This window comes from Apodemus sylvaticus, chromosome 5 (assembly GCF_947179515.1).
Source record: "Apodemus sylvaticus chromosome 5, mApoSyl1.1, whole genome shotgun sequence".
Taxonomy (NCBI): domain Eukaryota; kingdom Metazoa; phylum Chordata; class Mammalia; order Rodentia; family Muridae; genus Apodemus; species Apodemus sylvaticus.
In genome coordinates, this window is record NC_067476.1 from 17,391,236 (window position 1) to 17,406,536 (window position 15,301).

The 15,301-nt window shown below is 42.3% G+C and overlaps 1 protein-coding gene across 10 annotated transcripts in view; it reads right to left on the reverse strand.

The window, feature by feature from the left end:
* The window catches only part of Dennd1a (DENN domain containing 1A), a 480,683-nt gene that overhangs the window by 213,274 nt on the left and 252,108 nt on the right, over nucleotides 1-15,301 (reverse strand). For all 10 annotated transcript variants that reach the window (XM_052182388.1, XM_052182389.1, XM_052182385.1 and 7 more), the window contains one exon: nucleotides 6,010-6,120. In XM_052182388.1, coding sequence (XP_052038348.1) covers nucleotides 6,010-6,120 — 111 coding nt within the window. The remainder of the gene's footprint in view (nucleotides 1-6,009; nucleotides 6,121-15,301) is intronic.

A 15,301-nucleotide genomic window follows, 5' to 3' on the forward strand; every position in this document is an offset into this window, starting at 1 on the left:
ATAGGATTCTTGTGTTCCAAGAAATCAGAGAACAAGATTTAGCCAAGCCTTCCCTATTTATCATTTATAAAGGAAAACAATCAATAAACATTAACGGAGCAAAGAGAACAAAAACTTACATTTGTCTTATACAGAACATCACAACGTTATTGACCGGGTCACGCTGGGATACACATTGTCTGCCTCCGAACTAAGCAATGCTAGGTTTGTCTTCAGACAGTCTATATTACATAAGTTACACTCTGGAGAGATCAGTAGCCTTTATCTCTCAGACCCTCAATAGCTGTGAAGAGCATTAAGATGTATTTTATCAGGCAAACTAGAGACCATGGTTTGTTGAGGAAATATAGCCACATCAGGCTCTCCCATGAGGGTCCTCAGAACACCTCAGGCTGAAACAGCCTTCATATCTGCCTCATCTATGAGGTAAGTAAAAGCTGTGCTGGATAAAGTCAGAGGCAACAATAGCAAGACCTTCATTTAAATCCTGAATTTGGAGAGGACCAAAGACTTGACCTCCTGTCTGCTCAGCTCCTTCCACCTCAGAGGCTCCACATACAGAAGAGAATCTGGATGCTGCTGCATGCCTTCTGCCTGGGAACAGAATCCCATCTCCCAAGAAGAGGGTAGTTGCAGCACCAGTCACAGAACCCATACCTCAGCTGCAGTCAACCATCTGTAAAACACCAAAATCCCACAACCCTACCCTTAAAAAAAGTAAAAATAATACATGTTTGAAACCTTAGCAATTATTCTGCGTAATGATTCTCCTTACCCTTAACTCAATCATACAACACAGAATTAATCTTATTTCTAAATAATCATTTTTGTTTTGACTTAAAATATTAAAACCTGACCTTCCATTAAAGCATTTATTGATTTATTATGAACATGTACACATACTACATGGCAGACTATGTCCTAAGATATTGCAAGTCTTAACTCATTTTAATTTTACTAACAAGGTCAAGTGCTCACTCAAAAGCTACTCCAGTAAAATGTGAGCAAACAAGAGCAGAGACTAGACAGGAAACATGATTTTTTAAGGAATTTTGTTCTGAAGGGGAGAATATAAAAGGGGTAAAGGGAAGAATATAAGTGGGATGAAGTGGATGTGACTCACAGGAAGCTGTCTTTTTTTTGAAAGTTACATTCCTTTATATGTGTGTGCATGCATGCACTTGCACACGTGGGAGCTGGAGGACAACTTGCAGTAGTAAGTGCTTTCCTTCCAGCACCACCACCACGTGGGTGTTGAAGACTCACCTTAGGTGCCTTTACCTTTGGGCCACCTCCCTGCCCAGGTTTTGTCATTAAGGTTTAGGAGTCTCTGCACCATGCTGGTGTGTGCTTTAGAAAGCACCATCAGAAGAGAGACAAAGACTGGCAGAACTAAGCTCTTGCTTTCTCAGCTGGAGCACACCCTCGAGGTGGCACTGAGGCAGAATGAGGCACTAAGAAGCACCTTCTCAACAAGGCATTTCTCGTGTCAGAAAATCCTGATCCTTTTCCCCACTTCTGCTCTCCATTCTTGGGCACTTCTCAGTAGCTACTGGGCCAGTATAGGTAGTGTGTGCTCTGATTTAGGGTTTCTTTTACTCAAATGCAAGTTTTAGGGAAACAGGAACTTTTATCTATTTTTGTTTGATGATGACTATTGAAATACACTGTGGGGCAAAGTCATCTGGACACTCAAACTGGTTATAGAGGACAGTTCACCCACAAGGATGGGCACAATACAAACTGCAGATGCCAGATGTTGACAGGTGTGATGAGACAGCTGGACTCTCTTCTGGATTCTAGACGGCTATAGAAGGCTGGGTTAGGTGTTTGAGACACTGATTCATTATCTTCTCATTTCCAGAGCTGTAAAATCTTAGGCATCATTGATTTTTTAAAAATATTTATTTATTTAATATATATGAGGACGCTGTCTTCAGATATACTAGAAGAGGGCATCAGATCCCATTACAGATGGTTGTGAGTCACCATGTGGTTGCTGGGAATTGAACTCAGGACTTCTGGAAGAGCAGTCAGTGCTCTTAACTGCTGAGCCATCGCTCCAGCTCCACAGCATTGATTTTTTAACTTCTGTACAGGAATTACTTTGTCTCTATCCCCTGGACTTGGCATCTTATTTTTCTGATAGTTCTTGAAATAGAACCACATATAAAATTAAGTACATCATACAAATAAATTTTAAATAAGAAAACTTAAGTCACCTACACCTGCTGCCTAACATAGGGATCAACAATCAAATAGTGACAAGACCCAGTGTGGCCTGTTGTCACTCATGTACCCAAAGCATTGTTGGAAGTGAGTCTTGGGCATTGGTTTATCTACTGTAACTGAGAAGGTCACAGTCCAGTGGTCAACACACTATTCAGCACTTGATGTTCTGAGAAGAGACTGTTGGAACCTAATCCAGCTGAAGACTGAGAATGGGCCTGGGAGCACATTCATTGATGGCTTTTTCAGTATGCTGGGTTTGTTCATATTTAAACATTAATTTTTGAAATTTAGTTTTGTACAAGTAAAACAGATACTCTTTTTTCCCTTCCACAGGTGGACAGCTACTGCTGAAATGTCTGCTTGGTTTTAACAGACCGTTCAGTGCCTCCTTTGTTATTTATAGAGCTCTTATATTCTTGTGGGCTGTTCCTGGGCCTCTAGTCTGTGCCATTAGCCTGCCTACACTCCCAGTGTAACTACTAGCACAGCAGAACAGTCAATACAGCTTTACAGAAAGTTTTACTTGCAATCCCACCAGCAGTAGAGGAGTGTTCCTCTTTCTCCACATCCTCGCTAACACCTGCTGTCTCCTGAGTTTTTAATCTTAGCCATTCTGACTGGTGTGAGGTAAAATCTCAGGGTTGTTTTGATTTGCATTTCCCTAATGATTAATGATGTTGAACATTTCTTAAGGTGCTTCTCAGCCATTCGAAATTCTTCAGGTGAAAATTCTTTGTTTAGCTCTGTACCCCATTTTTTAATTGGGTTATTTGGCTCTCTGGAGTCTACCTTCTTGAGTTCTTTGTATATATTGGATATTAGCTCTCTGTCAGATGTAGGGTTGTTAAAGATCTTTTCCCAATTTGTTGGTTGCCATTTTGTCTTTATGACAGTGTCCTTTGCATTACAGAAACTTCGTAATTTTATGAGGTCCCATTTGTCAATTCTTGATCTTAGAGCATAAGCTATTGGTGTTCTGTTCAGGAACTTTTCCCCTGTGCCCATGTCTTCAAGGGTCTTCTCCAGTTCAGAAAACTGGGCATGACACTTCCGGAGGACCCTGCTATACCACTCCTAGGCATATACCCAGAGGATTACCCAGCATGCAATAAGGACACATGCTCCACTATGTTCATAGCAGCCTTATTTATAATAGCCAGAAGCTGGAAAGAACCCAGATGTCCCTCAATGGAGGAATGGATACAGAAAATGTGGTATATTTACACAATGGAATACTACTCAGCAATTAAAAACAATGAATTCATGAAATTTTTAGGCAAATGGTTGGAACTGGAAAATATCATCCTAAGTGAGGTAACTCAATCATAAAAGAATACACATGGAATGCAGTCACTGATAAGTGGATATTAATTAGCCCAGAAGCTCTGAATACTCAAGACACAATTAACATATCAATTGATTCCCAAGAAGAAGGAAGGAGAGGGCCTTGGTCCTGGAAAGGCTTGATCCAGCATTGTAGGGGAGTACCAGGACAGAGAAATGGGAAGGGGCTGATTGGGGAGTGGGCAGAGGGAAGAGGGCTTATGGGACTTATGGGGAGGAGAAAACCAGGAAAGAGGAAAGCATTTGGAATGTAAACAAAGAATATAGAAAATAAATTTAAAAAAAGAAAGTTTTACTAAAGCAAGCTAAAGTTATCACAATCCATTTATTTTCTTTCTTCAAGTATGATTTTGGCTCTTTCTTTTTGCTTTTCCAAATTAATTTAGAATCACCCTGTGACTCTGGGTTTGAAAAAAAATCCTGTCTCAAAAAAAAAAAAAAAAAAAAACAAAAAACAAAAAACAAAAAACGGGGGGATGGAGAGATGGTTCAGCGCTTAAGAGCACTGACTGCTCTTCCAGAGGTCCTGAGTTCAATTCCGAGCAACCACATGGTGGCTCACAACCATCTGTTGTGGGATCTGATACCCTCTTCTGGTGTGTCCGAAGACAGCTACAGTGTACTCATATACATAAAATAAATAAATCTTTTAGAAGAGGAGGAGGAGGAAAAAAAAGAAGAAACAGCAGCAGCAGCAGCAGCAACACAGAGCTTGAGAAAGAGACAGAAGGCTGTTCTCTGGCCCCTAAACACAGGTTTATATGAATACACACATGCTAACAAGTTGAGTAAGTGGATAAATGTAATAAAGCAGTTTCACTAAATTACTACCACTACTAGATGAAATCATATCAGTATTTACTATAAACTAATTAACCTTCTGGAACAGTCACATGAGAACTTTCATAAGATTACTAACTACAGTTTGAGCTATATAGTGAGATCAAGGCAAGTCTGGATTATAAAGCAGAAACCCTATCTCAAATAGACAAAATCGGGGATTGAGAGATAGTTCAGTGGGTAAAAGACTTGCCATATAAAAGGTACTAACTACATTTATTAGGTAAAAATAAAATGTAAATAAGAAAAATTATGTTAAACATGTAACAAAAGTTATTATTAATACAATACATGAACTCACTCTAACTTAGAAAAAAAAAACAACCAGTCTGGGCATGGTGGCTCACACTAGAATCCCAGGCTGGAGTGGGATTGCCAGCCATGAGTTTGGGGTCAGTTTGAGCTATATAGTGAGATCAAGGCAAGTCTGGATTATAAAGCAGAAACCCTATCTCAAATAGACAAAATCGGGGATTGAGAGATAGTTCAGTGGGTAAAAGACTTGCCATGTTAAAGGTGAGGATTGGAGTTCAGATCTCACATAAGAAAGCCGGATGGGGTGGTGGCTTGCTAGTCATCTCAGTAGACAGGAAGATGAGACAGAGAATCTCTGGCTAAACAAGATGTATGAAACCTCGAGTGCCAGGTTCAGTGAGAATATAAAGTAGAGAAAGCCACCTGGCATTATCCTTGGGCCTCTACATGCACACAAATGCATGGCCAACAACATATACACATTTACTTCCATACCTGCAAATCACACCCACCCACACCCACACCCCCCCCCACACCCCACATACCCAATTTCTTCAAAATTCACAAAACAGAACAAACCATCAAACCCCCTCTAAGATAAATGGGAAAAGATATTAACAAAATACACAGAGGAAATAAATTAATAGAAAATAGTTACTTCTAACCAAAGATATTAACATTAAAACTTAATATATCATTTTGTACCTATTTTTATTGCAAGATTAAAAGGTAGCACGAGCACACAGACAATTCTAGCAAAGGCTGTAGTGAAAGTGGTTCACTTGTATACAGATGACAATATTCACTGCTCACAGGCCCAGCTTTCTAAGGGAAACAATCTCTCAGCTCCCAATTCTTGATGCTTATCAAAGCCTTTGACCAGAGGTCCCACTGCTTAACATATTTATTATTTACAAAGTCCCCATATACATATGGACTGTTTCAATAACAGGGAGCTCAAAGATGTTTGCTGCAGTATCATCTACTAGAGGATTTATCTATTAACAACCTAAATGGCCACCAAGAGAAGAAGGCATTAGCAAATCATAACTGTATCACTACAATGGAATATAGTGCTGGCATTTTAAAGAAGTGACAAAAATAAGCTTATGTGGAGATAGGCACAAAACTATTTATAATTGATCATGAGGAGACTGTAAGAATAACTGAAATGGGCTTTGACACTGTAAAGGGACATACATAATTAATGACGATGATGTATTACCATATGAGGGGAATGTGGCTGATTCATTTTCCTAAAATTTTCTTTAATCTTGCCGATACATCCTTCAATTAAAATTAGATGACTGCAAAGCCGTCTCAAGACGGTCTACTCACGGTACTGAGCTTGCTGCAGATGATGAGGATCCGGCGTTCATACAGCATGCTGGCATACAGATGCAACATGTTGTTCACATCCACAGCCACAAAATATTCTGTCAGATTTCTCTAGGAAAAAGAAGAAAGCAAGGCTCGTGGCTTATTTTGTTTGTTCTTATTACGAATAGTGTCTCATAAAAGCAGGAGAAAGCAAATAATCAGAAGGCATGTGCTCATTTTCCTGTCCCACTCGTTCTACCTGGAAGCCCAGCTCCACTCATGTATGAAGTCATGAAATGCAAAGTTCAAAGAGGCCCTGGAAATGAGCAGCCCGAGCAAGTGCATCTTTTCGTGGTGATTATGGGTTACAACTTGAGGTCGTCGTACACAGCACTGCGTTTGCTTTTCATGTCATTCCAAAGAATGAAAAGCACAGGAACTCTACAATCTCAAAAACGATGAGACCAAGGCTGAAGGAGATTCTCTGAGATCAAATGGTCTAATAAGCAATGAAGGCAGGACTCTGCTCTCATCTTTGGACTGCAGATCCTAGAACTTTTCCAACATGGTACTGGTACCATGCATCCTAGCAAAAGAAAGTGTCCAAGCTTCAGGCACTATCCAGGAGATCCCAGCACTAAGGCAGGGCACTGCCTGCCTCATCCTTATTGTCTGATCCGTAGCATACACTCTCCAAACTGGCTCTGCTAGAATGAAAGCAATTTCAAAGATGTACAACTCCCATACACTTCACTTAAAAGGTAGAAGATGTAGATAACCAGCAGCAAGTTGTGACAATAAAGTGTTTTCAACAGCTTTTGTTTTCCCCCTGTATCCTGAGGTTCATTCCTTTAATTAGCATTATGAATTAGAACTCTTCAGATTTCAGCAGTGAAATGGATAACATTTCATTTCTACAACCCTTTCTAAATCCACATGACATTAATAATACACACGAATATGCTAATTTCTTTAATGTTGCGGGGTTTCGATGCTGCACAATGCAGCTCTCAGGAAGTGAAAGAAGGGAAGGCAAGCTGCTGCCACGAGTGGCAGTTTATCATGATGAAAGATCTACAACCCATAATTTAAGTAAACCAGTAGATTTTATATGCAAAAGACCATAAAGTGCTTTTATACAATAATATGGTTAAGGATAAGAATGAACACTTATCTCATGATTTATTACTATTTGACCGGAGTATTAACCACCAAACTTCACAAATAGAGAGCAAGTGGACTGATAGCTCCACTCCCCTACACTGTTCTCCTAGACATGGCTCGTTCACTATCAACCAGGAAGAGGCTTTACACAGGTCATCGTGCTCTAACCTTAAAACCATTCCTTGTACTAGATGTCACACTTTCTCTATTTAAAGTTGTAAAACAGAATCACAGAAGAGTGATGTAATGTCACGAGGGTCACATGATAAGTGAACAGCAGAAGACTCAGTCAAGGGTTTAAATATATAATACCTTAAAGTATATGTTAGAATATCATACTCAAAAAACATTGAGTGTGTGTGGGGGGGAAATAAGAGGAAGTATGTGCAAAGAAGGGAGAATGCTCCTGCTCCTTAGGAACTGTTGCCCTGTCTATAGAGGAATCCTTACATACAGGCCGTGTGTGCTTTATGTTCTTTCTGTTCCTCCTAATAACTGTTAGGCAGGCATTACTGTGTTTCAATGGAGAAATGAAAGCTTACAAAGCCTTGGTTGTTTTTAAAGATCACCCAGTTAGAAACAGCAGAGCCAAGAACAGGTCTCTTGAATCTAAAACTTATCTGTTTTGCCTCCTAACAAACTCCATGAAAAAAAAAAGAGCACTAAAGTCGGTGAAACCAGGCACGAAGCATCTCTCTGCCCAGTGGACTGAGGAGCGCTGAGTTAATGATGTCAGGGTGGGGTTTGTTCCAGAGACAGTGACACGGCAGAGCAGTTCTCACAAACAAAAATACAAGGCCCTCAGCTGAGCATTTCAGAGAGAGCTTAAATGCTGATGAATTATATGAATTTTTCTTTTAGAAGAGGATAGAAGTAACAAGAAAATAGAAATGAGGAGCTTAAAGAAGGCCAGAAAGCCCATTAGCACTTTTGACAGATCCAAAGATAACTCTGAAGCCACCAAAACGTGGCCTCAAGAGTCTGCCAAGAAGCTTCACGCTGAGGAGAAATATGTTACACAGCTTGCCGTCCAAATAGGGAGACACAGCGTCAGAGACAAATCCTGTGCCTTATTTTGGTGGGAGGAAAAAAAAATTCACAAGGATACTTTTGTGGATGGGGAAGGGTGTGTTTTTGAAATAAAACACCATTCAACTGAGGTAGGCCCCCATTCCTAGTCGAGATTGGAGGGACTCAGGTGCTTGGTCCAAAACTCTACACAGGTATGTTAAAAATATGTAACATTTAGCCAAATTCTTTCTAAACTGTCATGTACTTTTTTTGGTATTTCTCGTCCCATCTGTGCTGATCACCAAGATATTTGTGTCTAAACAGAAGCTGTCTCTCTTATCTGCTTCCTCCCTGCCTCTTTCCTTCTGGGATGCCGCCCGCCCGCCAGAGAGGGAGGGAGTGCCAACGGCCCAACCCAGGAACTTCTTGGACAGGGGAGCACTTGCAGGGCAGAGGGGGTCCTGGCTCACTCTTAGTTTCCACCAAGCTTGGGCTCAGAGGCAGCCCCTTGGAGACAGGGATCCCCCTCTTGCTGTTAAGTGCCCAACAGCCTAAGCTCCATGGAAAAGCTCAACTTCTCAGACTTGCCCTGTCATCCCCACCCATCAGACCTTTACTTCCTCTCAGAATACTCTTCTCTGTTCTAAACATGTTCATTTATTTGAGGAGATCAGCCCTGTGTCACCTCCTCCTGGAAGGGTTCCTGGACTCTTCTGCCAAATGCTCCTTTGTGTTTCCATGGCAATGTGTCTCTATCTTATAGTAACTCAGATTTAAGTATGTTTTCCTACTGGGCTGTGTACCTCTGGATAAATTACAAAGCCCAGCACCTAGCAGTTTGTTGAAAGAATAAATCCATATGTGGAGAAAACAAGTGGTTGCAGACTACCTGTCCTTTGGCTCTGGTGTGAGCAGGGCACAGGAGAGTGGTCTAGCAGAGACAGTGTGGTATGTAAGGAAGGGAAAAGCACCTGATAGAAACTCAGGCTGAATCAGATAGGTGACCAGTTACTCAGGGCTAGTGAAAGGCCCACGGAAAAGAAGACAGGATCACATTCGGGTTTCACGAAGAGCTTCTTGAGGCTGGAGAGACAGTTAAGAGCACTGGCTACTCTTCCACAATTCCCAGCATCCACATGGAAGCTCACAAATTTCTGTAATTCTCGTTATAGAGGATCTGACACCCTTTTCTGGTCTCTGTGGACACCATGAACATATGTGATGCACAGACATACACACATGCAAAACAACAACACACATGAAACAAAAATTAAAAAAAATAAAAATCTGGAAGCCTATGGTAGCGGGGAAAGAAGGTGAATGGGAAGACCTAGAAACCACTCACCCGAGCCACACTCAGGAGGGAAAGAATACAAATGTGTAATCAATTCAAAAGAAAGCCAAACAAACAAACAAACAAAACCACTCTTAGCCACAGGACTTGACAACGAACTAGACTTGGAGAGGGGAGGAAGAAAGGCTTTTTGCCACTATGGCCTCCATGATTCCAAGGCTCTGTGCACCACACCTCTGTTTGTTCAAACATTTCTGTGTCTATTTGTTTGAATGTTAAAGCTTCTAAATAACCACCGTTCCTGTTGAACATGGTATTTCTGCTTCCTGTTCCTCAGCATGAAACCCTGGACCACTCAACCCCATCACAGGTGAGCCCGAGAACCTGCCCCTCCATGCTGTCCCAGCTACTATCAGGTAATGCTCCTGCCAGGAAAAGACTGCCTTGCTTGGAGGTCTGTTTCCTGGGCTCTGCACTCTGGTCTTTGTTTTTTCCTTTAGTGCCAGTGTGTTTCTAGGTTTGAGGACACTGCTGTCTTTGCTTGGACTTTACTGTACAATGTTCACCTCTCTCCTCCCCTGCATGGCAGGACAGCAGGAATAAGAAAGTGCCAGTCTGGCCAGAAATCAAATCCAAGAGGGGCTCCAGACCATGTAGCATAGAAGGTGGATTTTTGGAAGGTATGTGCTACATCATGTCCTTGAACCCCTAGCTTCTACTTCTCATCTGTATAAAAAGACACTGGTGAAGGCCTCAATCCAGACAAAGAGGGGAGCAACACTTGGCAAACCCCATACCCCTGAGGAGCACCTCCCAGGAGCACCAGCCTAGGTGGCTGGGGGCTTCACACTCACAGTGATCCATGCCTGAGGCTATGAAGCAGGTGGAGGTCCGGGTGGGGTTGGAACGAGCAGGGCCCAGGAGGGGATATTGTGTGGCTTAGAGAGAAAGCGTCTTAGGTTCAGTACCACAGGGAAATGAGATAATCCTCAAACCAAAGAACCGACTCTAAGCTGGGTACTCCTTGGAGCCTTCAAAGCAGATGTTAGTCTGCCCCGGTCTGTCATTTGATTAGACTCTGAGACTCCACTGCGGTACAGGAATAAAGGCTCACTGCACCAGCTCTAGAGACTGATTCCTGAGTCAGAGGCTTGGTTCTGTAAACGGGCCTCAAGTCCTAAAGTAGCTCTTGCTCAAATATTTACAATATGACTTTTTTCTTTACAGAGAGACAGGGTCTTGCTACATTGTCCAAAGTGGTCCCCAGATCTTAAGCTTCAGGCTTCCCCTCAACTGAGTAGCTGAGAGCACAGGTATGCTCTGTTATTAGGCCCAACTTTTACAATATGAAAACAGTTTAAGCTTTTAAGTGATTTAAAAATAATTAAGTTATCTTAGTGGCACCAGATTCTTAAAAGGGAATTACAAATTTGGGGTTCTAAAATAATCTGCCCAAAAAAAAAAAAATCCGCAAACTCATTTGCACAGTCGAAGGAGAGAAGTGCATTACAGAACAGAAAGCAGTTACCCAAGGTCAGCTTTATCCTCTGTGCAAAGGAAAAGACCCTTAGAATAAACAATGATTCAACGGCTCATAGGAACAATCTCAGAATTTGATAATAGGTCCACTTCTGCCATATATTTGTGAAAGCTGCCATGACTTCATAAATCTTTTTTACAGCATGGTGCATCTTTTGACAAAGTGGAGTCTGGGCAATGTCGCATCTAACCATCCAGCTAAACACTTTCCTCGCATCATTAGCTACTTGGTATGACACTGACCAGATAATTAAGACAGGTTTGTTTAATACTTCAAATTAAGGCCCATATGATTATCCATTTATCTAAAGTAAACTTCAAAACCTGGGTGCAAAACAAAATATCTCTTATGCAGTCAGCTTACAATGTAATTATTACTACATATCTGTCCGTGATCTGTGACTTTTTCTTAAATGCAGGTCACCTGTTTAAAATTTATAAAGATTTATGCTCATTTAATTACTGACTGCATAAAATTTACTCCTACATGTGTTATCCTGATAGACACAGAAAACCCTGATGAGCAATTACATAGTAATCGTTTTTTTTCAGTGAAAAGCAAAAAAAATTTTTTTTACAAAGAAACTGGAGAAATAATGAGAATTAACTTCAACAAGGAGCTGAAAGTGGAAAGAATTAATTTTCCACGTTTGCTTTTCATTAACAACTTGTAGACAAATTGGCCCAAAAGCCAGCTGTAAGGAGCTGTTCTTTTTCCTCTCTCAGGGTCTGGCACTTCGTTAATTCATTCATTCATCCAACCAGTCAGTCAGTCAGTCGGTCATTAATAGCATGTAGTCAGGCATCTACAAGTTCCAGGTACTAATCTTCCATTCTTAAAGGATATTAACTATCCATGCAATTAATCACATTGCTTACTTACACTAATGATCTCTTAGGGACATACAGGTGGCACTGAAACCTGGACCTAGAATCATATCCATACTAGGATTAGACTCACCCAGTTATGAATTCTGGTTTTTGCACTCAGTGACTAAATAAGTGAATTTACAACTTGGTGTTTCCCTGTTCTTCAAAGGGGCTAACAACTACATCACTGGCTAGTGTAAGAGCTTAGGAAGTAGCAACTGGTGCCTGAGCCATCAGAACTGGAGGGCATTAAACAAGTACTATCTCTTCCTTCTTCACTTACACTAACCTTTCTCTGATGTCAGAAAACATAATATTGTTAGGTTTCATATTCCAAAGCCCATATGTCCTTCAGTTGCTTACTTTCTTAAATTTAGATCGTCCTTTAGCAGAGACAATCATGTATCTGTAGAAACTCTTCTATGTTCAGCACGGGGCCCCCACACTCTATTCACCACATCAGTGACGACAGGGGTCACTAAGACATATCCCAAGGAGGGAAGACAGTAATTTGTACAGCCAAGAATGTCAGCTAACATCCAGAAAGGACAAGCCATGGGGAATCATGTTCCTCAGCTTGCAGTCATACTGAGACCTCAAGAAGGCTGAATAAGAATCTCCAGGTATCTAGAGTGAGGAGAAAAAGAAAGTTCTGGTGGCACTCAGCACTGTCCTTGAAACTTACCATTTAAGATTTGTTTCTCATGTTTCCCTTTATTAGATAAGAATGCTGAGGTTCTAAGAAGACAAGAAGCCCAAGGACCCAGGCTGGCGGGACCCTGTGTCTGGCTGCCTCTGAAGCCCATGTTCTGTCCAAACAGCACACTATATCATATTAACAACCCTGTGGTTATTGCTTGTTTCAATTTGCAATGCAGCAATTTAGTCATTTTAAATTAATCCTTGAAAAATCACCAAGAGATTAAAATGCAAATTTCAACCTGGTTAGAGCTCTATAGTGATTCTGTGTTAAAAACCACACAAATTGGTCTCACAAAAGTGCAGAGTCTCCTTAGAGTAAAAGCTTCCTTGCTTTCTTGTGTGTTTCAGATATAAAATATCATTTCTTTTTTTTTCCCTCATGAATATCACAAGTCAACCATAGGGGGCCAAACCTTCGGAACGGGATTGCTACACCCCACTGACCTGCAGACTAAGGCTAGCAACCAGAGCCTATGCGCGCTGGGTTCTGTGCATGTGAAATAGGGCTCACGTCTACCTCTCACAGAGTAGCTGCAGGGATTAAAATGGAATGGTGTGTGTTAGGAGACTGGCAGATTGGTACTACTATTCTGCTTAGAAACAAACAAGATCAGACCTTTACTGGTTTGCAAAGGAGGATTTAGGAGACAATGGGTTGTATACAGGGAATTAGTTCATTAGTGGCAAAACCAGCAGAGAAAATCTAAATTTCAAAAATGGTGGGGATAGAGGAGGTGACCCACAGTGTGCAGCCAGGAGCTAGACACAGTGCAGCTAGGAGCTGTAGGTATGTTACAGAGAAGACCATTCAAACAAATACCTCTAACCTCAGCAGTTAAGGTGCTGAGAATTGAGAAATTATACAAGCTCCCAGATACTTTAAAATCCAAGTTCTTAAGGAATTCTTGGCCCTAAAAATAAAAAGATGAGTTAGATCTAATTGATCATGCTATTATTTAGCAGAGAAGAAACAAGACAATCCATCTACACATTTCCTCAAAGAGAAACTCCAAGTTTCTCTCTTTCTCTGACACCACCCTCCCAGGAAAAGTCAAGTAAAAGCATTTTTAAAGTTATGAATCCTGAAGAATAGAAGTGATACATCTGTCTTCTGAATTGTAAAATGATGTTACTAATAAACTGGTTTGTCTGAGGGCACACTGGGTAGTGACTGAGACATTTCAGGCTGTCATAGCTTAGAGGGTAGACCGAGGGGGAGACTGATACCCATATATATAGTGTGTGTAACACCCAAGGATGTTAACAAAAAACACCAACAAAAAATCAAAAAAGCAAATAACAGCAACAAAAAAAAACTACACACACACACACACACACCAATCTAATGATCCATAGACAGGCACAGGCAACAAGAGTGCCTGGTCCAAGGTGACATGCGAGCTGATGGAGGATGAAGGAAAAGCTGGACACTACGGGTGAGGTGGGTGGATGCACATGACAAAAGCACCACGCCTGGCTCACACACAGAGCGCAGGGAGGCTCAGGAAGTGAAGCTGCTCAGCCTCCAAAGGTTAGAAAGAGCACAAGCGATCCATTCCCATATTCCTTCTCTCCAGCCCCCAGTTCCGCAGCTGGCTTCCTGCACCTGTCCAGAGGGAGTAATCTGATCAGAAGCTCTGACAGAAGAGCTTGGGGCTAACGGGTAAAGCTGAGGATGGTTCCAAAAGCACTAATCAGAAAAGAGGAGGGACCCAAGGTAACCATAGCACATGTTGTCACCTCATGTCACCCCATGTAACCCACTCACCTTCCTTAGCACTGGTAATAAAACAACCATCCCCAGAAGAAAACTAACTAGTCCTAAGGAAAAGGTTCTGATGATATGTGAGAGTCTCCACCTCTGTACTCAGTCAAGTTCTGCCGATGAGCATAGAACTTTGGCTCAGATGTTCAGTATCTATGTCACATGTCAGCCAGAGCTCAACAAATGATTCACAAGACAGACAGGAGCTAGGACTGGAGTGGGAGAATGATGCAGGAGCTGGTGTGGTGATGCAGTTTGTGTAGCACCAGCTCCTCAGGAAGGTGAGCTGGAAGGACTGAGCTGGGAGGGCTGTGAGCTGGGAGGACTGTGAGCTAGAACAACTGTGATCTGGGAGGACTGTGAGCTAGAAGGACTGTGAGCTGGGTGCACTGTGAGCTGGGAGGGCTGTGAGCTGGGAGGGCTGTGAGCTAGAAGGACTGTGAGCTGGGAGGACTGTGAGCTGGGAGGGCTGTGAGCTAGAAGGACTGTGAGCTGGGTGGACTGTGAGCTGGGAGGGCTGTGAGCTAGAAGGACTGTGAGCTGGGAGGGCTGTGAGCTGGGAGGGCTGTGAGCTAGAAGGACTGTGAGCTGGGAGGGCTGTGAGCTGGGAGGGCTGTGAGCTGGGAGGGCTGTGAGCTGGGAGGGCTGTGAGCTGGGAGGGCTGTGAGCTAGAAGGACTGTGAGCTAGAAGGACTGTGAGCTGGGAGGACTGTGATCTGGGTGGACTGTGAGCTGGGAAGGCTGTGAGCTGGGAGGACTATGAGCTGAGAGGACTGTGAGCTGGGAGGACTATGAGCTGAGAGGACTGTGAGCTGGGAGGACTGTGAGCTGGGAGGACTGTGAGCTGAGAGGACTGTGAGCTGAGAGGACTGTGAGCTGGGAGGACTGTGAGCTGGGAGGACTGTGAGCTGAGAGGACTGTGAGCTGGGAGGGCTGTGAGCTGAGAGGACTGTGAGCTGAGAGGA